General features: G+C 49.4%; 2 protein-coding genes across 2 annotated transcripts in view; both read right to left on the reverse strand.

Moving 5' to 3' along the window:
* The window catches only part of LOC128823040 (zinc finger protein 154-like), an 85966-nt gene extending 59347 nt beyond the window's left edge, over positions 1-26619 (reverse strand). The window contains exons 1-3 of the mRNA XM_054005071.1: positions 26588-26619; positions 25117-25232; positions 24782-24814 (exon numbers count right to left, since the gene is read on the reverse strand). The gene's annotated coding sequence lies outside the window, so the exon portion shown is untranslated. The remainder of the gene's footprint in view (positions 1-24781; positions 24815-25116; positions 25233-26587) is intronic.
* On the reverse strand, positions 1-27304 carry LOC128823349 (zinc finger protein 3-like). The gene is made up of 9 exons (XM_054005590.1): positions 27210-27304; positions 26588-26610; positions 24782-24814; positions 23066-23136; positions 19884-20080; positions 19409-19781; positions 17442-17472; positions 7331-7444; positions 1-6978 (listed from the first exon to the last, which is right to left on the reverse strand). The coding sequence occupies exons 1-9, from the start codon at positions 27302-27304 to the stop codon at positions 6122-6124; spliced, it is 1794 nt and encodes a 597-aa protein (XP_053861565.1). The 3' UTR covers positions 1-6121.
* Positions 27305-27472: the final 168 nt, after the last annotated feature.

The raw sequence follows: 27472 nt of genomic DNA on the forward strand, positions 1-27472 counted from the left end.
AAAAAAAAAATGGGTTGCAGGAATTTTTAAAAGATAAAATACTCACTGTGTCATGCATCCATCACAATCCTTATTAATAAGTGTGTGTATCTCATGACACATCTCACGTCTTTCCTTTGCAAACAAGAGAAGGTGGGAACTTCATGATCCTTAAAATCTAACTAGGGAAAAGGTCACACAAATTGTGTCCTTAAGTTGTTTTCCTCTTTACAGATATTTACTTTAGCCCTTATCCAAATGAATTCCATCTGAAATACAAATAATTAAATTCTCTATGGAGTTTGTATTCTCAGTTCCATTACTTCATTAACATATTTCCCCACCCCAAGCTTTGGAGTAAGGTTTGATGTCAGAATTCCTTTGTCCAAGGGGGATAAATTATCGCAAATAAACTTTTCAGGATTAACCACCATTGCCTATTTTAGTAACAAAGGAAAAAACAACAACATATACTTCAGTTTTCCAATATAATTCAGGCTATCACATCATTAGCGTTTTACTCTTTAACCAATAAATTCATGTTTAATTTCTTTTTCATTGGTACCAGTGACACACCTAAAGATTGCAAAATCTTATACGATGAGATAACTGGCTCTGTGGATATGAGGAAAGTGGTGGATGTGATATACCTTGACTTTAGCAAACCTTTTGATACGGTCTCCCACAGTATTCTTGGCAGCAAGTTAAAAAAGTATGGATTGGATGAATGGACTATAAGGTGAATAGAAAGCTGGCTAGATAGTCAGGCTCAATGGGTAGTGATCAATGGCTCCACGTCTAGTTGGCAGGTGGTATCAAGCAAAGTGCCCCAGAGGTCAGTCCTTGGGCCGGTTTTGTTCAACATCTTCATTAATGATCTGGATGATGGGATGGCACCAGTAGCAAGTTCGCAGATGATACTAAGCTGGGGGGAGAGGTAGATACGCTAGAGGGGAGGGATAGGATCCATAGTGACCTAGACAAATTGGAGGATTGGGCCAAAAGTAATCTGATGAAGTTCAACATAGACAAGTGCAGAGTCCTGCACTTAGGACGGAAGAATCCCATGAACTGCTACAGGCTGGGAACCGACTCGCTAAGCAGCAGTTCTGCAGAAAAGGACCTGGGGATTACAGTGGTAGAGAAGGTGGATATGAGTCAACAGTGTGCCCTTGTTGCCAAGAAGGCTAACAGCATATTGGGCTGCATGAGTTGGAGCGTTGCCAGCAGATCAAGGGAAGTGATTAGTCCCCTCTATTCAGCACTGGTGAGGCCACATCTGGAGTATTGCATCCAGTTTTGGGCCCCCCACTACAGAAAGGATGTGGACAAATTGGAGAGAGTCCAGCGGAGGGCAATGAAAATGATGAGGGGACTGGAGCACATGACTTATGAGGAGAGGCTGAAGGAACTGGGCTTATTTAGTCTGCAGAAGAGAAGAATGAGGGGGGATTTGATAGCAGCCGGCAACTACCTGAAGGGAGATTCCAAAGAGGATGGAGCTCGGCTGTTCTCAGTGGTGGCAGATGACAGAACAAGGAGCAAGGGTTTCAAGTTGCAGTGGGGGAGGTCTAGGCTGGACATTAGGAAACACTATTTCACTAGGAGGGTGGTGAAGCACTGGAGTGGTTTACCTAGGGAGGTGGTGGAATCTTCATCCTTAGCGGTTTTTGAGGCCTAGCTTGACAAAGCCCTGGCTGGGATGATTTAGTTGGGGTTGGTCCTGCTTTGAGCAGGGGGTTGGATTAGATGACCTCCTGAGATCTCTTCCAAACCTAATCTTCTATGATTCTATGATATGTGTTGGTCTCAACTGGGATTTCAAAGGAAACTAAGTGAGCCATTATGGTTTACCCCAATATAGGTGCATTCCACTTCTGATAGTTCATTTATCTCTGGGTCTTCTGCCATAAGTGTTGGTAGAAAGGGTCTCCTAGGAGGGCAGGTTTGCATAATGATAAAAAACACCTGTACTTTTTTTCCACACTTTGTAATCTTCCGAAGTAGCAGGAGGTGGAGGAGAAGTGGTCCAAAAGCATAGGACACAAGAGCAAAACTAAGAGACAAAAGCATAGAATCAGGGGACAAGATCTGTAAATGCTGTAGTCTGAACTCTGGGCCAGACCCATTCATTCCTTCATTGGTTACCATCCCTTCCACAGCACGAAAGTTCTTGTTGTCCGACAAGGCAACCAGACTGGGATCCATGGGAAAGGAATGTCCTTTGAAGGCATCAACTTTCTCACTTTGCCTCGTGGAACTTTGGATCCAAATGTTAGAGGACAATTGTTCCCAATCTAACCCTGGCATCCTTTGGGGCTGTAATCAGTGCCACTGTACTAGACAGTGGTGTTCCAAAAACAGTTTTACCTGGGTCCTAATGCACCAAAACTTCTTCTCTGGGGTGAAAATGAACAAGTGCATGCCTGTTATTTCTACCCGAGTCTTGCAAATCCTTCACCTGGGTCAGGGTAAATTTACACTTTTCTGTGGTAGAATCCTTTACCAGACCACCCAAAATCTGAATACTTTCAGTGAAGAATGGCCTCTCAAACATGCCCAATTAATTTCTTTAAGATGGTGTCACAGATCTAAATTAGGAACTAGATTACAGGCCTGAATCCAAGTCTCACTAAGTTACCAGGTGTGGGTTTCTATTAGAAAATAGTTATTTTTCTGCAACTGTCTCACATTCAACACTGATTTCATTTTATACACAATTGCAGCAACTACAAAGTGTGAGTTCAGCAAAGCACTACTTCTCTTTCCTCCACACCTGCGTAGTTCGGGACAGCATTTATTTAATCTATTTATTACTGACCTCGGAACCAATTGTAGGAGTGGGCTGATAAAGTTTGTGGATGACACAAAGTTGGGAGGTATTGCCAATTCGGAGCAAGATCAGGATATTCTGCAGGGAGACTTGAATGACCTTGTAAATTGGAGTAACAAAAATAGGATGAAATTTAATAGTGAAAAGTGTAAGGTGATGCACTTAGGGATGACTAACAACAATTTTAGTTACAAGCTGGGGACGCATCGGTTAGAAGTAACGGAGGAGGAGAAAGACCTTGGAGTCCTGGTAGACCGCAGGATGACTATGAGTCGACAATGTGACGTGGCGGTGAAAAAAGCCAATGCGGTCTTGGGATGCATTGGGCGAGGTATATCTAGTAGGGATAAGGAGGTGCTGCTTCCGTTGTACAAGGCACTGGTGAGACCTCATTTGGAGTACTGTGTGCAGTTCTGGTCTCCAATGTTTAAAAAAGATGAACTCAAACTTGAACGGGTACAGAGAAGGGCCACTAGGATGATCAGAGGAATGGAAAACCTGTCGTATGAAAGGAGACTCGAGGAGCTCGGGTTGTTTAGCCTAACCAAACGAAGGCTGAGGGGGGATATGATTGCTCTCTTTAAATATATTAGAGAAATAAATACCAGGGAGGGAGAGGAATTATTTCAGCTCAGTACTAATGTGGACACGAGAACGAATGGATATAAACTGGCCGTGGGGAAGTTTAGGCTTGAAATTAGACGTAGGTTTCTGACTGTCAGAGGGGTGAAATATTGGAACAGCCTTCCGAGGGAAACGGTGGGGGCGAAGGACCTGTCTGGTTTTAAGATTAAGCTAGATAAGTTTATGGAGGGAATGGTTTAATGGGATAACATGATTTTAGTCAAATGAACAGTGTGCCATCGCTGGTAAATAGTATCAATGGACAATGAGGGTCTGGCTGGAGAATCTTGCCTACATGCTCGGGGTTCTACTGATCGCCATATTTGGGGTCGGGAAGGAATTTTCCTCCAGGGTAGATTGGCAGAGGCGGTTTTTCGCCTTCCTCCGCAGCATGGGGCAGGGGTCACTAGCTGGAGGATTCTCTGCTACTTGAAGTCTCTAAACCACAGACTTTGGGGACTTCAACAGCAGAGTCAAGGGAAAGGGTTGGGACGGCTTTGTGGCCTGCATCATGCGGGAGGTCAGACTAGATGATCATAATGGTCCCTTCTGACCTTAAAGTCTATGAGTCTATAAAGTCTATGAGTCTATGTCCCAATTCACAAGATTAGCCAGGTGAGATCTTCAGGAGTAACCTCCTGTAGGACCTGGGACCCAACCAGTTTGAGAACCAAATACAAGGGGATTTGGCACAGTTCCATGTCACTTACGCTCCATGGATCGTTTGAGACAATATTGACCTAAACAATTGAACATCCCTGTGATGATCTGCACTTGCTTCAGTTAGTTGCACAGTTTGGAGTCTGCTGTAGATCACGATTTCAGAGCAGAGAATTAAACACACTGCTATGTCTTTGTTAGCATGTCCAATAACTTGGAGTATTCTCTCCTGTTGACTGAACTGCATTTGGACTTTCTCCATATCATCATGGCAGGGTGGGAAAATAACAAAAACAAAAGAAAAAAATAAAATCTTTTTTACCATTTGGCTCAAAGTCCCCAGGAAATCTGTTACATTCAGTCAAACAAAACTGATATCCAGTTATGTAACCAAACGGCATTCTGGAGAGAGAAAAACCCACCTCTCACCTAGGGGTAAGAATCTTTTGGTTCCACAGAAAGTTAAATTCCAGAGCAGGACACCCCTGATGACTCAGAATCAGGACAACAGATTCTCCCATCATCATCTCCTCTCATCCTTTAAAACCTGCTTCGAGATAATATGGAGATATACCTATCTCATAGAGCTGGAAGGGACCTTGAAAGGTCATCGAGTCCAGCCCCCTGCCTTCACTAGCAGGACCAAGTACTGATTTTTTGCTCCAGATCCCTAGGTGGCCCCCTCACAACCCTGGGTTTAGCAGGTCAATGCTCAAACCACTGAGCTATCCCACCCACTCCATGCTGTCTCACAGTTACTGAGTCATGTGATTTAGGAAAGTTTTAGCATCATCATAATGGGAAAAAACAATCAGCCTTCCCATCTTAAAACAATCCCAACTCAGAAGGAAAAAGACAAGAAGTGGCTTTGCCTATAGATGAAAAATGGGAGTTTAAACTAAGAATGATCACATGGTTTTAGATCCATTAAAAAATCTCCTTCCGGGACACTTTCACCTCCAAACCTAATGAGTCTGATTTAGGATCAAAGAAATTGAACCATGATTCCCAAGCATGGAGAGCTCAGAACACTGTGTCTTGGGAAACGATGGAAGGTGGAGGGATAGAATATGAAGAAGATAAACTCTATACAGCTGAGACAGAAGGAAACACTGCTGGGATGATGGGAAGTCTGCAGAAGAGAAGAATGAGGGGGGATTTGATAGCTGCTTTCAACTACCTGAAAGGGGGTTCCAAAGAGGATGGATCTAGACTGTTCTCAGTGGTACCTGATGACAGAACAAGGAGTAATGGTCTCATGTTGCAGTGGGGGAGGTTTAGGTTGGATATTAGGAAAAACTGTCCCTCCACCACACCTGATTGTCTTTGGGTGTCACAGACTTTGTTATAATTAAATATATTTTAAGTGAGAAAATGGTACAACAAGTAACTGATGTTCAGCACAATCCACAGCAGTGTGAGAAAAATGGGAATAAGAGAATTGGTTCCCAAAGGGGAACTTGGTGACTCTAACGATCCCTTTACAGTGGGAGGAACAGTAGAAATGAGACGCTCCGGGGTTGTTTAGACAAGGAAAACTGATGGAGCACTGGTGAAGTTCTGAGTAAACCTGCTAGACACCCCAACTACTATGAGACAGGCTATGTCTTTACTGTAGGAATAGTTGTGGTTTTACATTAAGCGAGCTAAGGCAATGGGAAACCGAGTGGAGATGAGGGCCAGGTAATTTTCTCTTGATGGAGCTAGTTTAGGTCACCCCGTCCCCTGGAGCTAATAGGGAGACATGTTCCCATGACTCATAGAACAAAGGAGTTGATAGATTGGAGCAGAGGATTAATCCCAAAGAATGTTGAGCTACAAAAGAGAAAAATGGGAAACCCACCTAGTTCAAAGAGCTTTTAAGAGGGAATTAGCAAAAACTAGTAAAGAAAAAAACAAATAAACCCTGTTGTCAGCCCTTGATCAAGTTCTTGTGGTTTTTATTTCCCTTGCAAATTCTCTGATGATAAGTAAGGGCTGAGTTCTGAGACAAGCTTTCCCACACTCAGAGCATCTACAGTGTCTCTAGGCTGTGTGGACCCTCTGATGTCTAATCAGGTCTGAACTCCGAGCGAAGTTTTTCCCACACTCACAGCACTCATAAGGTCTGGCTCCCATGTGAATCCTCTGATGTCTCATAAGGTCTGAGCTCCGAGTGAAGCTTTTCCCGCATTCACAGCACTCATAGGGTCTCTCTCCTGTGTGGATCCTCTGATGTGCAATGAGGTCTGAGCTCTGAATGAAGTTTTTCCTGCACTCGCAGCATTCAAAGGGGCTGTCTTCCATGTGGATTCGCTGATGTTTCCTAAGCTTTGAGCTCTCAATGAATTTTTTCCCGCACTCGCAGCACCCATAAGGTCTCTCACCTGTGTGGATTCTCTCATGTGTAATAAGGCTTGAGCGCCAAATGAAGCTTTTCCCACACTGGCAGCATTCATAGGGTCTCTCTCCTGTGTGAATCCTCTGATGTGCAATGAGGTTTGAGCTGCGAGTGAAGGTTTTCCTGCACTCCCAGCACTCATAAGGTCTCTCCCCTGTGTGGATTCTCTGATGTTTAATAAGGTCAGAGCGTCTACTGAAGTTTTTCCCACACTCACTGCATGGGTTATTTCTCTCTGCTGTGTGGATTTTGTGCTGGGCTATGGTTACCTCAAGGTACTCATGAGGTCCCCAATAATTAATGGAGCTATTTGTTTTCTCCCTTGGCTTGTTTCCCTGCTTCCTCTCTGGCCTGTGCTGACTCTCACAACCTTCTCTCTGCTCATGACTCCTGGACACGTCCTCCTGAGATCTTTGCAGCAAGGCCCTGCATGGTTCCACTTGCTCAGCATCTTCCTGCAGAGGTTTCTTCTCCTCGTTCTCACTCACCATCCCATCACCTGCTGGAATAGAGAGAGACGCCTCAGAAACAGGGGAGAGCAAACCAAAATAAGTGCTGGAGAGATGGACATTAATCAGGAATTGAATTTCCCCAAAGTCTTTCCCACGGGGGTGAGGGAGATCAGTTCTTCCTGTAAATCCCATCCAAACACTCAGGGGGAAGGGAAGTCAAGGAGGGAGCTACTGCCAGGTGTCACTCAGGATGGGTAGGACGTCATGAGCAACATCTGCCCTGAGAATACAAACCTGCTGGGGACAATCCTGAACTCGGAGAACTCACGAGGTCTCTGTCGGGAATCCAAGCTGTGTCCTTCAGACACGGACAGGTTTTGAATTAGTTTAATGATTTCTCACCTATGCAGGCACCTCTCAGGATCTCTCTTTCCTCTGAATCATGGAAATCTGGGACCCCTGGCTCATCCTCTTGTTTCAGATGGGAGATCGCATCAGTTTTGAAGAGCGGAAACTCTGCAGAGGGAAAGGAAATCCGGTGGGTTTGTAAGAGATTTGTCACACAACAAAATTCTATTATTTTAACCAGCCCATTTGGAAGTTGCAATATGCTGGTGTGAGCTCCCTAGATTGGGGTGGCAAAACTGAGCCTGAAAAGGAGCCAGAATGTACCGTGTCACCGTAATACATCAGCAGCCCACCATAAGCTCCCCCCACCTCCGCTCCCAGCACCTCCTGCCCACTGGCAGCCCCCCCTGTGATGGGTTGGATCACAGAATCCCCCTTGGGGCTGACAACTGATGTGCAAAGACTACTTCTGCCCCCGCTTTCCCTGCCAGCTTGGGACTCCAGCACCCTGTCTAGTTGAGCCAGACATGCCAGTCTGCTCCAACACAGACCCAGGGTCTGAACCACGTGCCCCAAAGCTGCAGACTTAACTGAAAGCAACTTAAGAAGTGTTTCTGTCTTTAACACTCAGATGCCCAACTCCCAATGGAATCCCAAACCCCAAATAAATCCATAAACTCAAATTTTTCGCCCTCTATAACACTGATAGAGAGATATGCACAGCTGTTTGTATTAATACATACTCTGAGTTAATTAATAAGCAAAAAGTGATTTTATTAAATACAGAAAGTAGGATTTATGTGGTTCCAAGTAGTAACAGACAGAACAAAGTGAATTACTAAGTAAAATAAAATAAAACACGCAAGTCTGAGTCTAATACAGTAAGAATCACAGAATCATAGAATATGAAGGTTGGAAGGGACCTCAGGAGGTCATCTAGTCCAACCCCCTGCTCAAAGCAGGATCAATTCCCAACTAAATCATCCCAGCCAGGGCTTTGTCAAGCCTGACCTTAAAAACCTCTAAGGAAGGAGATTCCACCACCTCCCTAGGGAACCCATTCCAGTGCTTCACCACCCTCCTAGTGAAATAGTTTTTCCTAATTTCCAACCTAAACCTCCCCCACTGCAACTTGAGACCATTACTCCTTGTTCTGTCATCTGCTATCACTGAGAACAGTCTAGATGCATCCTCTTTGGAACCCCTTTCAGGTAGTTGAAAGCAGCTATCAAATTCCCCCTCATTCTTCTCTTCTGCAGACTAAACAATCCCAGTTCCCTCAACCTCTCCTCATAAGTCCTGTGCCCCAGCCCCCTAATCATTTTTTGTTGCCCTTCGCTGGACTCTTTCCAATTTTTCCACATCCTTTTTGTAGTGTGGGGCCCAACACTGGAAACAGTACTCCAGATGAGGCCTCACCAATGTCGAATAGAGGGGAATGATCACGTCCCTCAATCTGCTGGCAATGCCCCTACTTATACAGCCCAGAATGCCGTTAGCCTTCTTGGCAACAAGGGCACACTATCAACTCATATCCAGCTTCTCGTCCACTGTAACCCCTAGGTCCTTTTCTGCAGAACTGCTGCCTAGCCATTCGGTCCCTAGTCTGTAGCAGTGCATGGGATTCTTCCGTCTTAAGTGCAGGACTCTGCACTTGTCCTTGTTGAACCTCATCAGATTTCTTTTGGCCCAATCTTCCAATTTGTCTAGGCCCCTCTGTATCCTATCCTTACCTTCCAGCATATCTACCTCTCTCCCATCTTAGTGTCATCCGCAAACTTGCTGAGGGTGTAATCCATCCCATCATCCAGATCATTAATGAAGATATTGAACAAAACCGGACCCAGGACCGATCCTTGGGGCACTCCGCTTGATATTGGCTGCCAACTAGACATGGAGCCATTGATCACTACCCGTTGAGCCCGACGATCTAGCCAGCTTTCTATCCACCTTATGGTCCATTCATCCAGCCCATACTTCTTTAACTTGCCGGCAAGAATACTGTGAGAGACCGTATCAAAAGCTTTGCTAAAGTCAAGGAATAACATATCCACTGCTTTCCCCTCATCCACAGACCCAGTTATCTCCTCATAGAAGACAATTAGGTTAGTCAGGCTTCCTTTTACAGACTAGTCTCCTTCTAGTCTGGGTCCAGCAATCACTCACACCCCCTGTAGTTACTGTCCTTTGTTCCAGTTTCTTTCAGGTATCCTTAGAGGTGGAGAGGCTATCTCTTGAGCCAGCTGAAGACAAAATGGAGGGGGTTCCCAAGGATTTAAATAGACTTTCTCTTGTGGGTGGAGACCCCCTCCTCTCTTCTATGCAAAGTCCAGCTCCAAGATGGAGTTTTGGAGTCACATGGGCAAGCCACAGTTTTTACAGGCAGCAGCCACTGTTTACATCCTACCCTGAACATCCTCAGGTAGACTTCTTATGTGGATAGGAGCCTTCCAAGATTCATTGTCCTTTAAGTGTTTCTTGATTGGGCATAGCATATGTAGCATAAAACATATTCCAGTTATGTCATATATACATTCATAAGCATATTTCCAAGAAGCCTTATGGAGGGCACCGTTACACCGCCGATCAGCAGTTTCATGGCATGCAGGAGGCTTGGGACGGGGATGGGGGGAACAAGGGCATGGCAGGCTCAGGGGAGGGGGCGGAAAGGGGTGGAGAGGGGCAGAGCCAAGGGTTGAGCAGTGAGCATCCCTGGCACACTGGAAAGTTGGCTCCTGTAACTTCATCCCCGGAGTTGGTGCCTATACAAGGAGCCACATATTAACTTCTGCAGAGCCACAGGTTGGCCATCCCTGCTCTACATGCTCAAACGTGTTGGAGGCTCTGCTGAAAGAGGGATTTAACTAACCCCATCTCTGCTGGGAAAACACACTGCCCGACAATCTCCTCAAAGGGAGGCCTAAAACACAGAGACTAACTCCACAGCCTAGAAAGGGAAGATGGCAGTGGGAAAGGAAACCTGCTTCTTTCTGAGAGAGAGTCCCAGGGAAGCTGGGAACAGTGAGCATGTGTTGGTGGGGGTTAGCAGACTAAGTGATAGGACGGAGTGAGCACGGTATGTCAGGTGTATTAGATGTCAGGAAAGCACATCTTGAGGATTGAGGCATGGGCGGCAGGTATCACAGGGCAGGAGAGGCTGAGGCCACACTCTGCCCCCAGGCCTCCTCCTGCTTCCTGCCAGTGCTCTGGGGCTCTTCCCTGTGGCCCAGGCCCTGGGCTGGGGTTAGGGGGGGACCAGGCTGCAGCCAGGGACTCTGGAGGGCCAGAGCCAGTGCTTGCATCACCTGGCGCTCTGGGGCTGGAGGCGCTTGGGTAGCCCAGGGCTGGGGCAGGGGCCAGCGGCCCTGGGGGCCTCTGGGCTCCGGAGTGGAAAAGGGGCAGGACCTCAGGCAGAAGGGGCGGGGGCTAGCCTCCCTGAGCCGGCGGTTCACATGCCACCCATTCAATTAGGAACTCTAGTAAGTCAGGCAAAAAGGGAAGGAGTATGAAAATCCCCTAGGGTCTGGAGAAGGCTGGGGAATTAGATGCTATAATTCAAGAGCAACAGATTCTAGTTTCTTTGGAAAAGGAGAATATAAAAAATAATGATCTAGATGATGGGATGGATTGCACCCTCAGCAAGTTCACAGATGACACTAAACTGGGAGGAGAGGTAAATATGCTGGAGGGTAGGGATTGGGTCCAGAGTGACCTAGACAAATTGGAGGATTGGGCCAAATGAAATCTGATGAGGTTCAACAAGGACAAGTGCAGAGTCCTGCACTTAGGATAGAAGAATCCCATGTACCGCTACAGGCTGGGGACTGACTGGCTAAGCAGCAGGTCTGCAGAAAAGAACCTGGGGATTACAATGGACAAGAAGCTGGATAGGAGTCAGCAGTGTGCCCTTGTTGCCAAGAAGGCTAATGGCATATTGGGCTGTATTAGTAGGAGCATTGCTAGCAGATCGAGGGAAGTGATTATTCCCCTCTATTCAGCACTGGTGAGACCACATCTGGACTATTGTGTCTAGTTTTGGGCCCCTCACTACAGAAAGGATGTGGACAAATTGAAGAGAGTCCAGCGGAGGGCAATGAAAATGATTAGGGGGCTAGGGCACATGACTTCTAAGGAGATGCTGAGGGAACTGGACTTATTTAATCTGCAGAAGAGAAGAGTGAAGGGGGATTTGATAGGAGCCTTCAACTACTTGAAGGGGAGTTCCAAAGAGGATGGAGCTCGGCTGTTCTCAGTGGTGGCAGATGACAGAACAAGGAGCAATGGTCTCAAATTGAAGTGAGGGAGATCTAGGTTGGATATTAGGAAAAGCTATGTCACTAGGAGGGTGGTGAAACTCTGAAATGGGTTCCCTAGAGAGGTGGTGGAATCTCCATCCTTAGAGGTTTTTAAGGCCCGGCTTGACAAAGCCCTGGCTGGGATGATTTAGTTGGTGTTGGTTCTGCTTTGAGCAGGGGGTTGGACTAGATGACCTCCTGAGGTCTCTTCCGACCCTGATATTCTATGATTCTAATAGGAATTGGGCCATGTGACATCAGGCGGGTCTGACTCAAAGAGCCAAGAGAGATCAGGGCTGCTACAGATAGGGAGGAGGAAGGACAATCTTCTGCATCCCCAGAATTACTCCCAACCTAGGACACAGCCAAGAAAGACCCCTTTTCACCAGGGAAGAGGTCATCTTGTTGCTGGGAGGAATGGAAGAGGTGAGTGTGGTGTGGGGGTAGGCACTCAGCAATGGAAAAAGAAGAGTGAAAACGATATTTGAAAATATAGATAAAGTGAAACTGGGCAGCAATAGGAATGGGTTGCAGCTCCTAAATCAGCGAGGGGTCTGTAGGGACTCTGTGTTAATGGGGTAGGATCCCAGCAGCTCCAGCTCCCCCACAACCTTCCCTCCGCTCCCTCCAAATGAACAAACCCTCCCCCTTTCCCAAGTGTCCCTTAGTTCTATATCTAGGGCCCTACCAAATTCAAGGTTCATTTTGGTCAATTTCACAGTCTGAGCATTTTAAAAATCTTGCATTTCACTGATTCAGATGTTGAAATCTTAAATTTCACGGTGGTGTAACCATGGGGGTCCTGACCCAAACGAGGGTCATGGGGGGGGAGGTCGTAAGGCTAGTGTAATGGGCCCATAGTATTGCCACCCTTACTTCTGTGCTGCCTTCAGAGTTGAGTGGCCAGAGAGCAGCAGCTGCTGGCCAGGAACCAAGCTTTGAAGGCAGCACCACCACCAGCAGAAATGGAGAAGTAAGGGTGGCAATCCCATGCTATACCACCCTTACTTCTGCGCTGCTGCTGGCGACGGCACTGCCTTCAGAGCTGGGTGCCTGGCCTGCAACCGCCTCTCTCCAGCCACCCAGCTCTGAAGGCAGCACAGAAGTAAGGGTGGCACTACCACAGCCCCCCTACAATATACAGATTTCACGGGGGGAGACAGGATTTCATGGTCCAGGACATATTTTTCATGGCCGTGAATTTGGTAGGGCCCTCGCCTGTAGCTCCAGACCCCTGAGATGGGAGTTGGAACTGCTCCGTAATATTGTTGAATACTGTATGCTGACCTGGCTATTGGGATGTTTACAGTTGTTGGTTCAGTTTAATGCGGGGGAGGGAGGTATGGAAAACAGGCAGGAAGGGAAGAAGAATGGCTCAAAATTAGCCACCTTTTGGCAAACACTTGAAAATTGTTATGAGACAATGCAGGAACTATCAGCATCTGCCAGCTCCAGCTAACTCGCAGAACTGGGTTAGATGAGCAGGGCCAAAGTCTGGGCCAAACTGGAGCAGTGGAAAAAGGAAATCCACTTCAAGTAACTGGAAAGGGGAAAGAGACAGAGACACAGGGAGCCCAATGGGGTATCTGAAGAAGTTAGATCTGCTCTCACGGATCCACAGGGTCTGGTCTACGTTCCAGCCTAGAGCAGCAAAAGTTAAGGCAGACCAGTGCAAGTAGCCAGCCAAGTTGGTTTGGAATCCATGTCAGTCTCTCGGTCAGTCCCAGGAGAGAGCCCAGTTGCCTGCCAGCTTTCCCCTTCCTTCTCCAGCTCAGCCCGTTGCCCTGCTTCCCTGCTGAGAGGAGGGGCGGGGAATTCTCTTTCCTTGCACTTGTTTGTTGCCATGTGGAAATGTCCTGGCCATAGGGGGTGACTTTGTCTCTTTGGATTCTGCATTGATCTGGGTTGGCTTCAGTGTGTCCTTTAATGACTCATTCAGTGCACCCAGCCAGCTACCTGATGCAAACAACTCAAATCTCCGGTCCTGCCCCAAGAGCAGAGCAGTCCTTTTTTCACCCCGGGTAGCAATGCAAAGGACGCAGGGAAACTGAGGCAGGCATCGGCATCATAAAACTATCACCACAATTTCCCCTGGGTCACACCTGCCTAGCTGACAAGCAGTAAGACAAGCAGACGTGAAGATTGTTATTTTAAAATCCTTTTTTCTCTTACCCTTGATTCCTACTGCAAAATGGACACAACTTTGGCGTGAAGAGGGCTGCTTTGTGACCGTACACAAATGATCGCAGACGGATGAAAGTGTCTGCACTCAGCCTGGCCTGCTGGGTAAGCATGCATCATCTGTTGGGTACTGCAGCCCAGGGCCTGGTCTAGGAGCAGGAGAATTGCAGAATTCCACTCCAGGAGGGAGACAGGCACAAGGCCTGACTGGGGTGGGGGACTCAAAGAGCTGAGGAAGGGGATGGACATTCAGCTAGCCCTGTCATTCACCAATACACCCACGCCCCTCTCCACCTCCTGGGACCCCAGAAGCACTCACTCCTTATATTAGCTCATCCTTTCCCATGTCTTGCAGCCCTGCCCTCTACCAGTTATCTCAAATTTCCTGCTCCCCAAGCATAGGCACAGACTTATTTTTCCAGGTGGGTGCTCCACCCCAAGCCCCCCCCCTTTTCCTGAGGCCCTGCTCTCACCCTGCCTCTTCCCACACCTCAGCCCCATCCCCCAAGGTCTCCCTGCCCACCACTGGCTCCTCTCCACCCGCTCCTGAGCGCCTCCCACCAGCTGCCGAAAAGCTGATCAGTAGCCAGCCCTAGGGCCGCCCAACAGCTGTGGCTGGCATGTGCAGAGCACCCCCTATTTTTTTTTCCGTGGGTGCTTGAGCCCCAGAGCACCCAGGCAGTCGGCACCTATTTCCCCAACCATTTTGCATCCCTCTCCCCCAAGCAGTCCTTACTCCCACCTCCCAGAAGCTCCTGCCAAAAAGTGTCCCTTCCCTCCCACACGGCTAGCACCCCCATTTCCTGGAGCACCCGCCCTGCCTTTACTTCCACCACCACCAGCACACCTTGGCCTCCCCCTCCACCACCATGTGCAATTCAAACTGGAGACTGGGAAGCACAAACACTGAAACAAGCATTAAAAATAAAACATTACTAGAAACTCATATTCTTGCTAAGGCGTTAACAATAAAAACCTGATATTGCCTTCGCTATCAGTACGCTGCTCTGTCCCAAACCCGCTGTGTAGAGAGCCACCTGTAAACAGGGAACTGTACGGGGTGGGGAGCTGAAATGGAGTCCATGGGTGACAAAACCATGGGGGAGGGGGAGGGGCGGGTTACGCAGAGTTCCTTGTGAATACCTCATAGCTTATGTGTTTGCATGTAGCCATAAAAGCCTGTATTCAAAGCCATCGGGAGGCCATAAGGCATGCAGATGTTAACAGTATCCTGCTGATTCCCGCATGAATTTTGCCCCAGTCCCAAGTGCTTCAAACTTTTCCCGTATCAGACACTCAAGATATAGAGTCACATTTCCGGGAAGGGTATATTTTCCAGGGTGTCCTCAGCAGCGGATCAGCCCACTTCCCTTACAGATGTGATGTTCAGTCACCATAAGTTGGCATACTTTGATGGCATACATGGCTGGCTTGCCACCAAAGGCATGGAATAAAATCTCTCTTTGCCATTCAGAAACCACAAGAACTGTTGTGTCCTCCCAAACGCGGAATGCTTGAAATGACAGAGAAGGCCTATGGAGTAGGTCATGACCATGTCGCTTCCCCCAGAGCCCAAAATGTTCAGTAATTTTAAGCGAAATTGTGATTTTCAAGTTACCATTTTCTGTATGAATTTTTCATTGCGATTAACGCAGTAGTGTCCATGGAGCTTCTGGGATCTACAGCATTCCTCTCACAATATATTGAAGGTCAGTTTCACAAAATATCCAATTTTTCTTTCAGATTCCACCAGTATTTTTTTTTCCTGCACTTTTGCACTGAGCTCTGTTATGGTCTTGGCCTTCACAACATCCTCAGGCAAGGGGTTCCACAGGTTGACTGGGCGTTGTGTGAAGAAATACTTCCTTTTGTTTGTTTTAAACCTGCTGCCTCTTCATTTCATTTGGTGACCCCTAGTTCTCGTGTTATGAAAGGGGTAAACAACACTTCCTTATTTACTTTCTCCACACCCGTCATGATTTTATAGACTTCTATCATATCCCCCTTTAGTCACCTCTTTTCCCAGCTGAAAATTCCCAGTCTTTTTAATCTCTCCTCATACAGAAGCTGTTCCCTGCCCCGCCTCATTTTGTTGCCCTTTTCTGTACCTTTTCCAATATATATTTTTTGAGATGGGGCGACCACATCTGCACACAGTATTCAAGACATGGGTGCATGCTGGATTTATACAGAGGCAATATGATATTTTATGTCTTACTATCTATCCCTTTCCTAATGATTCCCAACAATTGCATTGCCGTTCCTGGAACAGGAACATTGGTTGAGGAAGGAAGTCAGAGTGCAGCAAAAAGACCTGTCTGAGTGGCTGCTTTCATTAACCACCACAAGAGGGCAGGCTCCTGCTGCACCCCCACCATGGCCCAAGTCCCCTCCATGGTACCATGCAATGCATCCCAGCAACACTTTGGCCAACATCATGGTTGGGTGGCCCATGTAACCAGGGCTTAAAAGTAGCTGGACAGGACAAATCTGCCTCTTGCATACATTCCAGGGCAACCTCCTGCCCCCTTCTGGGCTGGTAGGGCTGCTGTGTGTGCCATGATCCTGGAGGGTCAAGCCAAGCTGCTCAGAAAGCTCCAGAAATGTAGCTTTCTTCACGCAAAGTTCTGCACCCATCGCTGGTCACCCCAAGTCTGCATGATGATGTGATCCCACCAACGTGCTCCAGAAGTGCCGGAGGGAGAGGATATCAGCAGCTACACCGAGAGCCATGGGTAGCAGCAGCCAATTTGAGCATCCCATGTCCGTATCATCCTCCTCCTCCTGCACCATCATTATCTCTATCAGGTGCATTCAGTGGGTCAGAAAATACTGCCAGAATGTCCACCAGCATTTCCCAGAAGCTCTGCCCATTTTGTGAGAGAGGAGCATTTTTCTTGCATTCTCCAGGAGTTCCTCTTGGGAGCTTTGCCCAGGTGTGAAGAATCACACCAAAAAAATTTTAAAAGCAAAATCTCAAGTGTAGGCACAGTTAATTAACTTCTGTAATACAGAAGTAAGGTTGCCAAGTGCTGCCGTGGGCCCTTGCAGAACCTGGATGGGGATTAAACTTAGAGCTCTGAAAATCGGGGAATGAAGCGTGAAAGTTCATACCACACCTGCAACACAACCTTAACTCTACCCCGCCCCGAGCTGGCATTAGCCATGGACTATGGTGCAGTAAGGGTGGTGCAACGGTTAATAAACTACCAAGCAAATGGGGAATTCTCCTTCTCTTGGAGTCTTCAAGTCAAGAATGGATGCCCTTCTGGAAGAGGATTTAGTCCAGTGGTTCTCAATGTTGTACTGGTGACCCCTTTCACACAGCAAAGCTCTGAGGGTGACCCCCCACCCCCAATAAATTAAAAAAGCTTTTTTATATATTTAACACCATTATAAATGGTGGCGGCAAAGCGGGGTTTGGGGTGGAGGCTGACAACTCGCGACTCCCCAGGTAATAAACTGGTGACTCCCTGAGGGGTCCCGACCTCTGATTTAGTCAAACACAAGGTATTCAGCGCATACAGCAGTAACTGGATGAAATTCAACGGTCTGTGTGATACAGGAGATCAGACTAGATGACCTAATCATCCCTTCTGGCCTTAAAAAAAAATCTATGAATCTACAATAGATAGGAGAAAGGACTAAGAACATGCCATTGTTTGCATTGTGTTCACAGATGGGAATACCAACATTTATCTGCATGCCCTCCAGCTGTAGCTGTAATTGGATGATGGAGTGATTAGTTAGAGCAATTTGGCAGAGCTGTCACTGTGATATAAAGGGAGGTGCACGTGAACCTTGAATGCCTCATTTCAGTGTTGAAGGTTGCAACAATAAATGTGCAGGGGGTGTGCACTTTCCATAAGCATTGTCAGCACTCTGGTAGCATACATACTTAGTGGTCTCCAGGGCTTAGAGAGGGTGACTCAGACGGAATCCTCAGGGGGCGGGCAAATGCATGTTAATATTCCGAAAGTCTGTGATGGTTAGTGTGGTGTAGGCTCAATCTCTGAGTGCAGGTCAGGGATTGGAAAATTGTTTGTTTGCTATGCCAGACCTAAATCCAGGTTTTCCCTTAGCAAAGGGAAGTTGTTAGACTTTGTGCTGTTCTGCTCCTGTTCCCAGAGTGTTCTGTAGCAGGAGAGGGCAGAGTGCTAGAGTGTGTGTCACTAGCATGTTATGGTGATGCTGAAACAGGGCAGAGAAGAGGTTGCATTGTGGGGTGATGTCACAGAGTCCCCAGGCGATGCTCTGGAACTACTCCATAAAAAGCCAGTCAGGGCTCTGGGGGAGCCTTTTCTCTCTCTGAGCAAACTGTCTCCAGGGCAAGAAGCTTACACAGCTTCGGCCTTCCTGGGTCTGACCTCAGAGCATTCAGCGTCCCCTGCACCACCATGCGCTTCCCACAGAGGGCCCTGCACCCCAACTCCGCAGTCAGACGTGACTCTCAGCCAGCCAGTAAAACAGAAGGTTTATTAGATGACAGGAACATGGTGTGATGGGATTTTCTTGTTTTTCCAATGGTTTGCATGTAGTGGGGGGTGGGACTCCGTTTACCTGGGTCCCAGAAACACAGACAAGGTTTTCATCTTAAGGCCAGAAGATCAAAAACATCAAGACACTTGATCACAGCCTTGGGTAGACCACAAGACTAGATCTTAGCTCATAGAGAGCATTTAAAAATAAACGGTACAAACGATTTGAGGAGTCAGTTGTCGATCATTGGGGGGAACATACAGGGGGGGGGGATGTTATGTTGGGGTTGGCAGCACACGTAATACATACAGACTGTAGTGTCTCCAATGGGGGGGGTAAGACACAGTTGATAAGCGGTGAGGGTCAATCATCCACACAGGGGGTACAAACAGCCATAGGTACAAGTAGGTGGGTTGGGTAATGGTGATGGGGTGACTCTCACGAGGTGGGAGTCAGTTAGGTTGGGTAGGTTTGGGATTCAGGGGAAAGAAGCCCGGCGGGGGGAGGGAGGTTAATAGGTCCCTTCCCCCTTGCGGGTGGGTGAGGTCTCCCCGGCTCACTCTTTGGCATTGGCGGTGGCCAGTGAGGTTGGGTGGGTTCAGGGCTCAAGAGATAAGGCCCATCGGGGGGGGGGGGGGGGGGGTTGGTATATAGGCCTCTTCCCTCTTGTGGGTGGGCAAGGTCCCCTCGGCTCACTCTCATTATCGTCAGTGGCCAATGGGGTTGGGCGGATTCAGGGCTTGGAGGAGGGGGGGGTAAGGTCCAGCGGGGGTTGGGTAGGTTCGAGGCTCAGGGGGTAAGGCCCAGTAGGGGGGGGGGTTTATAGGTCCCTTGTGGGTGGGCGAGGTCTCCCCGGCTCGCTCTCGGTATTGGCGGCAGCTAGTGAGGTTGGGTGGGTTCAGGGGATAAGGCCCAGCGGGGGGGGGGGGCGGCAGGGGGATTAGCGAGTCCCTTCTCCCTTGCAGGTGGGCGAGGTCTAATGGGCTCGCTCTTGGTATTGGCGGTGGCCGGTGATGTGTTCCTTGTAGATGTCCCAGGACCAACGGATAGTGTCTGAGACCATCAGGCATCACATGAGCCGTGCGTAGTGACGGCCCACTCCACAGGTCCTCAGCACTCACTTGTTGCATGGGTCCCAGACACCCAGGGCCCTGACAAGCAGAGCGTCTGTGTGTACCTCGTAGCCCTTTGACCGCAGGGTGTCAGCCAGGGGGGCATATTTTTCAAGCTTGCAGGCTCGGGCTTCACGGAAGGCTGGGGTCCTGTTCTCAAACGGGATCGTTATGTCAACCAGGATGACCTTTTTTCCGACCTCGTCCGTGATGACGATGTCTGGGCACAGGGGACGGTCGGTGCCGGGGACGGTGCGGTTAACGCTGACTTCCCCCAGGCGCGGGTCGATGGCCTTCACCAGGCGGTCCTGGACGGCGTTGTGTCGCAGTTGCCAGGCTCTGGCGTGGGGCTTGCAGCTGCATAGGACGTGGGGTAGGGTTTCGGCGATGTACCCGCACTTCCTGCAGCGCTTGTCCTGGTTCCCGTGGCGGACGGCTCTGTTGAGGGGGACGCAATTCAGCTGGGCACGGTGTATGAACCGCCAGTCGGCGAACCGGGTGAAGCTGCCTGTGGGGAGGAAGTGGTTGCTGGAGTCCCACTTGCTGGTCACCTCGAAGGCCTTACCCTGGTCTGTCTTTTTCTTCAGGGTGTCTATGTAGAGCGCGTGGACGGCGGCCTTCAGGGATCTCTCTAGCATGCCTCTGGCTCCGGGGGCAATGATGGCGTTGTCCTCTGACTCGATCCGCGGTATCAATATTCCCAGCTCCCGTCGTTCCTCATTCCAACTACACTTGATCTTAGCCAAAAGGCCAAGAAGCAAATTTCAGTTTCCCTGGGTGTTACTGGTTTAACAAGGTGAGGGGAGAGGGAGTTTGTTGTTACAGAGGACTGGAGAGGGAACTTGGGACCCTAGCCAATGGCCTGGAGGATGGATACCTCAGTGACTGGTGATCTGACGACCCGGAGGCCCAGCTCAGGAGTTGCAGCCGGTTCTGGCCAGTGGGAGGACAATGGGATGTAAAGAGAGAACCCCGGTGACTTAACCAGCTGGTTCCAGCCAGAGGGGGCCAGAGGACAGAAGAGAGGAGAGGAGGCCCAGGTGACCCGGTTTATGACCCTGTTTACTTGCAGAGAAGACAATGGACAGAGATGGGGCTTGGGGCCGGTGATAGCAGATGCCCAGCTGGGAAGCAGGGGGGCTCGGGACTGGAGAGGGGGAGCAGGTAGAGTCCACCTGGATGCAGGGGAGACTGGGATATGCTTTGCTAAGGGAGGCCAGGCCTGAGGCCCTGAGAGTTTTCTGTGCTATGTTCAATGCTCAATAAACCCTCCTGTTTTATGCTGGCTGAGAGTCACTCCGGTCTAGAGAACAGGGTGGCATCATCTCCTTCGGGGGGTGGAGGCCCCAGGGGTCCAGAACGAGTGGACTCCCTGAGGGGGCCCACGCTGAGAGACAGGCGTGCTAAGGCTCAGAGAGGTGAGGCTCCAGGAGGTGGAGAGGCCTAACCCCGAGAGAGAGTGGACCCCCGAGAAGGGCTGTCTCACTGAAAGGGGCACCCCCCTCCCCACGGACCGCACTGGGTCAAGAATGGGCACGATCTGTGAGTCCGTGGCACATGGTCTAAAACAGAGCTTGTAGGTACAGAAAATAGGACCCCTAAGTCAGGTCCATCTTGGGGCAGGGAGGCCAGAGCCCCATCTGGTCCTCCCTCCATTTCCCCAGCCAGCTCCAAACTGAAACTCTCCAGCCCCTCCGCTGGCCTTTGTCTCTTTCCCGGGCCAGGAAGCCATCTGATCTCTTTGCTCTCCAACACCTTCAGTTGGCACCTTTGCAAAGGAGGGGCCCAGGCCATCAGTTGCCAGGGTGTCGGCCATTCTCTTTGCAGACAGCATCACACTGGCCCTCTAGGGCTCTGCAACAATCACACACCCATATCGCCCCACCTAGATACTTAAGAAATGCATAGGGGAAACTGAGGCACCTCTCAGTATTCAGAGAAAACAAAGAACATTCCCACTTTGTCACAGGTGACGTGAACCTTAACTCTGCATTTCTGCTTCTAAGAACCGAGGGGATGGGAATCCTTACCCAGCGAGGTCACATTCTGATGATTCTCCTGCATGACATCTCTGCAGAGAGCTCTCTGAGTGGGGTCCAGCAGAGCCCACTCTTCCCTGGTGAAATACACAGCCACCTCCTCGAAGGTCACCGGCCTCTGAAAGAACAAGGATATCCCACTCAGTACCTGCTGCCCCAATCACAACCCCACTATTCATGGGGTAGCAAATGGATACACAGTCAACAGAGTCCCACCCACAACCTGCTCAGAGCACCCAGGAAGCATTAGGGTGAGGGGAGCTAGAGAGAGCCCCTCATCCTTCCCAGCAGATAGAGGGAACAAGGTCTTCACTTGCATCAGACACAGACTTACCAGAGACTGATACAAGAGATGGAGCCCCCAAGCAGGGTCCAAAGAGGTTCCCTGATAGGAAGCCCAACACCCTCCCCATTTCCAGCAGCTGGATGTCAGGAGATGGGGCATCTTCCCTAAGCCCCTCTGCTGGGTGTCCCCTTCATATGTCATAACCACCTCTGATTAGTGGGTTCACTCTCTAGCACTGAGAGTCTGGGAAGTTTTCCCAGCCCAGGCTGGCTTGTTCCCTCTTCCAAAAATAGGGGAATTTCCACACCCAACCCCCATGGCTCTATTCCTAGAATCTAGACCCCAGATTTACCAAGTCCCAGCAAGTTCATCACACCTTGTCCCCCTCCCTTTCTCCACCCTGTGCACTGTCTGCACCCTCCCACCCTTAGATCAAACTCCCACTTCCTGTGTATTCACTGTCCCTCTGGCTCCTGCAGGAACGCCCCCAGCAATTTCCTCAGCATCTCTACCTGAGACAGCTCTGCTGCACCCACTTCCCTTCCCTGGGCAGGCTGGGAGAATCTGGAGGGACCCGGGGATGTTATTCTGCAGCCTGTCGGGAGGAGAAGGGTTATTGTGGGGGGATTTCAGAATAGACTTTAGGTTATTTCACATCCCGAGTCTCATTGGCTCTTTCAGACTCTCACATTGGGAAAGTGCTCCGGCACTGTGCAGTGCAGACCCATCCCTCCCACCAGGACTAAACCCATCGAGACCCTTTAAACCTGACATTCCCCCGGACGGCACATTCCCCCAGCAGAGGGGGAACTACGCAGAGCTAGGGACCAGGCAAAATCTGACCAGTGCTGAGGCAGGAACTGGATCTGAGCAGGTTTCGGAGCCCGTGGCCTCTCTCCCCACTTATTTCTCCTCAGTTTCTCTCTTCCCTCCTGGCTCAGAGACTTGGTTATTGTCTATTCCTGGAGGCCTTTCCTATCCTGCAAGAGCTAATGCCATTTCGGCTCGACACGCTGCCTCATCGCCCAACACGGGTGGGGTGTCAGTCTCTCTGGTTGCGATACAGACACAGCAGTGAAAGGGTTGCTGTGCACAGCTTCAGGCTGCCTAATATCTAAGCCCCTTCATTTCCAGTTTAAACTGATTTTTCTTGAAAAATAAAGTATTATTCACTTTTCTGATTTTCACCCTACTTTTGTATCATTCAAATATACAAAAAATAACTTGTTCGAAAAATACAATCCATTACATGAGATGAATGTATTCTTGTAATGCATCACTCTGTGTATACGCAATGCTGCCTGTTGAAGAAAGGCTCTGTATTTCTCTAGAAGATACACACAATAAACAAACAGGCACGCATGCAAGCACTGAAGTGCATGCGCATCTGAACGTACTGATGAATCTATGTGCCCATCACATGCACATTTGAAACTGTTATCAGATAATGGTTTAAAGATCTGATACTCTACAATGGAAAGAAAACAAAAATCTGTCTCAGAATATGTTTCAGAACACAAGGAAGTATTCGAAAGTTTTAAAAAAACAAAACCAGGAGAAAAGGATGAAGTTGAGTGTATGCACTGCAAATGGTGCAGCCCAGTTATTAAATAGCTAATAGTTGAAAGTCTGCAACAGAAACCTGTTCATTCAAATGAAAAGTTTCATTTGGGGATTAGATTGTTTTCTTAAACTCAGACGTGGCCTTGTGTTTTGAGTTCTGTTTTAGTTCTGCAGCAAACCACGTTGATCCTTTGAATTCCGTTCATCAATCTACTAAATGCTCTCCCCCCCCCTTTCTTTCCATCCACCAAAATAAACCCCCATATTTACCCAGAAAAATCACCTGTTTTTGTTGTTGGGGTAATACTGATCAATTCCCCAGAAAAATTAAATCAAATACAAACTGAAAATGAACGGCCCTACTAAAATCACAGCTGGGATTCCGAATGATTATGAATGTGGCTTGCATTGAAATCAATATTTCCCAGGGTTGGGCCATATCTGCTCTAGCCACTAGCTGCCCAATTCAGATTCCTTTATATACAATGTAACACTCTCTTCCCATTCATAGGCAATAGGGATACAAAATCATGAAGGATCCAGTGCAGCGTTTATATAAGTTATATAGGATCAGGCTTGATACGTGTTTTATTCTCATGTCATAGTAAATGTCAGAGGATCCCAAAGGGGGTGGGGGGGAGGATTTAAAATAAGGGGTTACCAATGTGAAAAGGGTGCAAAACACCAACATGCACTACAGCAGCTCCATCTTTGTTCCAAATGAACATTCAAAGCCAGTCTGTATTCAGCAAACCAGCCTGTGATAGGCCCTTCAGTGGCCGGGCAGCCTAGTGGCTAGATCGTTGGTCAGCAGGGGTGCAGGGGGACCTGGGCCCTCCCTCTCCTTCAGGTCCCAGCCCAGAGCCCTGTGTAGTTGAACCCCTAAACAGGGGAGATGGGTGTCCCTCCCAGCAGAGGGAGTCAAGGTCTGTTTTCCTGGGCTACTTCCTTCTAAAAGTCTCCATTGGCTGTCACGTCACTGATCCGTCCCTTCAGGCAGGCAAACAGAGCTCCTCCCTCCGCAATGGAGCCAGGCTCCCTTCTTTTCTTCCCTGCCTGGCATTGACTGCTGGGATAGCGGGGCGGGGCTAGCTGAACCCACAGGTTTTCTTTAACCCCTGTTGTACCATCTGGCAGTTTCTCTGCCCCTTCACACAGCCCCATTGCTCAGCCAGAGTCAGTCCATAAAAGGTACAGCTGGGCTCCGCCCCTCCTCGCTCCCGAGACTCTGCTGCCCACATCTGACCATTTTCAATCATACATTGAAGCTTTCAGACCCCTCAGGTCTGGATATTTTGTCCTTGTTTCATCCTATTTCAACCATTCGGGTTGGTGTTCCTTTCCCCAAAGGAAAACACACCCGAGATCTGGATTCGCTCTGAATCCCCATCAGACGTCACAACAGGAGTGAATCAGTCTCAGGGCTCACCCTGCTTTGCATTGTGCAGCTGGAAGCTGTGGAATATTGGGACTGGAGGCCGTGATGCCATGTGGCTAACCTTTTTATTGGTCTGAAATGTCCCCATGGCCCGTCAGAGAGAGACACGTACCTGTGTCGCTCCCCAGCTCCCGTCGCAGCGTCTCTAGGGGAAGGAGAGGACGGGAGAGGTGAGAATTCAGGTCCCCGCATTCACGAGGAGGTTTCCCCTTGGTTATTAATGTATCCACTGTTAACTATGAGCTGGTGACACTGACCGAGGCCGATAATGCAGCCGCTGCAGACAGAGCCAGCCCCACAGGGCTACTCCCATGGGGAAGGGCGATTCATGGAGTTGGGGCTGAGAGACGGAGTGTGGGGTCAGTGACATCACTAGAGTCCCCAACTCCTCCCCAGGGTGGGGGTCTCTCTAACCAGAGGAGACGCCACCCCCAGACTCCCATTCACCTTTGAATCCCAGCAGCACCTCCTGCAGGTGGGCACTTTTCAGAGAGAAATCACTGAGTCTCTTCTCCAGCTCCACATACCCCAGCTCCGGACTCTGAAATCTCCCATCCTCCCTGCTAGGGAAAGGAGGAGGGGTGAGAAATGGGCCCAGTCCCCAATCCCTGAGCCCAGGAACCCTTAAATTCCAGCAAACCTGGATCTGAGCTTTGTAGCCTGAGGTAGTCACTGTCATGGTAAGTCACCCGCCCTCAGCCCTGTGCTCGCCATGGGCCCAGAGAGATGGGACACGGGGAAACATTGGGGCAAGGAACAGAGACAGGTTCAGGAGCTTTCTCCAGGACACTCTAGTTCTGTGGGGAGCAGAGCCACCTCCCACACTGGGATATTCCAGCAACAAGGGATGCCAGCACTGGGATTACATGGAAAGGGAGGAGACAGATCAAAGAGTGGATGTGTCCCACATGCTCAATGTGGACACAGGCAGAGCCCAGATCTTCAGCAGGAAATGAACGTGGGCCCTTAAACACCAAAAGCCCCGAGCCCTTCAGCTAAACCAGTAACCCTGAGTTGTCCAACTCATTTGGTGGTGAGGGCTGTATTGCACTGTCCGTTATGGTCAGTGGCCCAGGGCATCAATTTAGGACTCCATACCCCACCTCCATTCACAGCAAGACACCCACTGCTCTCAATGGGACCTGCATGCACAAAGAATGAGCAGAGACTCTGCCCTTTGTATAGGAAACACAATTTTAGTTACTGTTATTTATTAAGTCCTTTACTGTCACAATCTGTATCACTGCCTGGAGAAACAGCCTCCCTCCCACACATCACCTTATGGCCCCTGCTATTTCTACCCTTCCTTTCCCACCCTCCTTTCTCTATTTATCTCTTGCTTCCTTATCCTGTCGGTCTCTCTTCTGTTTTTATTTCCCTACAGCAACCCCCTATACCCACCCTTCAAAGGCTTCACTCCCACCCCCTCCCCCTTCCACCTGCTCAAGTGGTCAGCCATGGAATACTGAATGTTGATATTAAAGTGTTGTCATTTCATTTGACACGCAAAAGAGATGGACAGAGGACAAGGGCAGTCACACCTCCCGGAGCCGCTGTTTCAGGCTGTGCGCACAATCCAAAAGGCAACACTGTCTCTATGTCCATTTAGGAGGGTTGCTTTGTAACCAGGAGGGCTAGAAAAGTACTTTTAAAACAATGCAAACTGAGATTCTGCACACTCTGAATACGTGATGCGGCCACATAAATACACCAGACAGGCTGGGTCTGGCCCAGGGGCCATATGTCTGATAGCCCTGGTGTGACCTCATTAGCTGCCAGAGAGTAACAGACTCTGCCCCTTGCTGAGGCAGCCCCTAGAGAGACACAATCACAGGCACCAAGCCAGGAAGCTCCGAATTCAGTGCAGTTACCAGGCCTAACAGACCATGAGGGGAGTGAGACAGAGCACAGGACTTACCTTCCCCCAGTGCTCCCAGCACCCTAGAGAGGGAGAGAAAGAAGAGGCCGTCAGAGGACTTGTACCAGGCTGGGGAAGCCTCCTGTTCTGCAGGGGAATCACAATTGGAGCCTCTGGTATTTAGGGAATTTTAGACACTCATGTGCCATCTCCCCCTCCCTACCAGCAAGGACAGTTGCTCTCAGCAGCCCCAGAAACCCCAGCTGGGAGGTGGCCACAGAGGAAAGTTTCTCCCCAGGAAGAAAATGTTTCTCTGTCTTGAGAGTCAAATTCCGCCAGTGCTGAGAGCCCCACAAGCCCCGATGGGAGTGGGGCTTTAGGCTGGCTCGGGACCTCTGCATGGGGGAGGGGATTTCACCCTCCAAGTGCAAATGCAGACAGACATTTACAGGAGAGGAGAGAAAATCTTGGAGTTGCAGCACCAGAACTCCCAGGTCCCACTCCTGGTGCTGCCACAGATTTACTATGTGATTTGGGCAGGGCTTTGCCCCTCCCTCTGCCTCGCTTTCCCCATTTATCCCACAGGGATAATGCCCCCGACCCCGCTTTGTACAGTGCTTTGAGGTCTAGAGCGGAGAAGTGCCTGCAGCAGTGGTTCTGAACTTATTACACAATGTGTTACCTGGGCCACAGGGCAGCAGCAGCCTGGACCCAGATGCCGGACCTCCGCTGCGTGGGGCCATCTGGCTGGCTGCCCACCCCAGACTCCTGCCACATGGCTGCCCCAGATCCTGGGGTACCTGCCGGCTGCCCCAACCCCAGACCCTCACCACACATGGTGGGCCAGCTGCCTGCCCCAGACCCAGCGCTTGCGGGGCAGGCCGGTTGCCCTGTAGCTAGCGGGGCCGGCCAGATGTCCCAGACCTCTGACCCCATAGAGCCCGC

The sequence above is a fragment of the Malaclemys terrapin genome, chromosome 15, assembly GCF_027887155.1.
Source record: "Malaclemys terrapin pileata isolate rMalTer1 chromosome 15, rMalTer1.hap1, whole genome shotgun sequence".
NCBI lineage: Eukaryota > Metazoa > Chordata > Testudines > Emydidae > Malaclemys > Malaclemys terrapin.

Excerpts from the sequence above, each read along its gene's own strand:
- LOC128823349 (XM_054005590.1), bottom strand. The coding sequence starts at position 27,304 with ATGTGGCAGGAGTCTGGGGTGGGCAGCCAGCCAGATGGCCCCACGCAG. Across the intron at positions 24,815-26,587 it reads GCTGGGAGCACTGGGGGAAG|AGACGCTGCGACGGGAGCTG; the intron begins GTAAGTCCTGTG and ends TCCTTCCCCTAG. Across the intron at positions 20,081-23,065 it reads ATGGGCACATAGATTCATCA|ATCAAGTGTAGTTGGAATGA; the intron begins GTACGTTCAGAT and ends CTTTTGGCTAAG.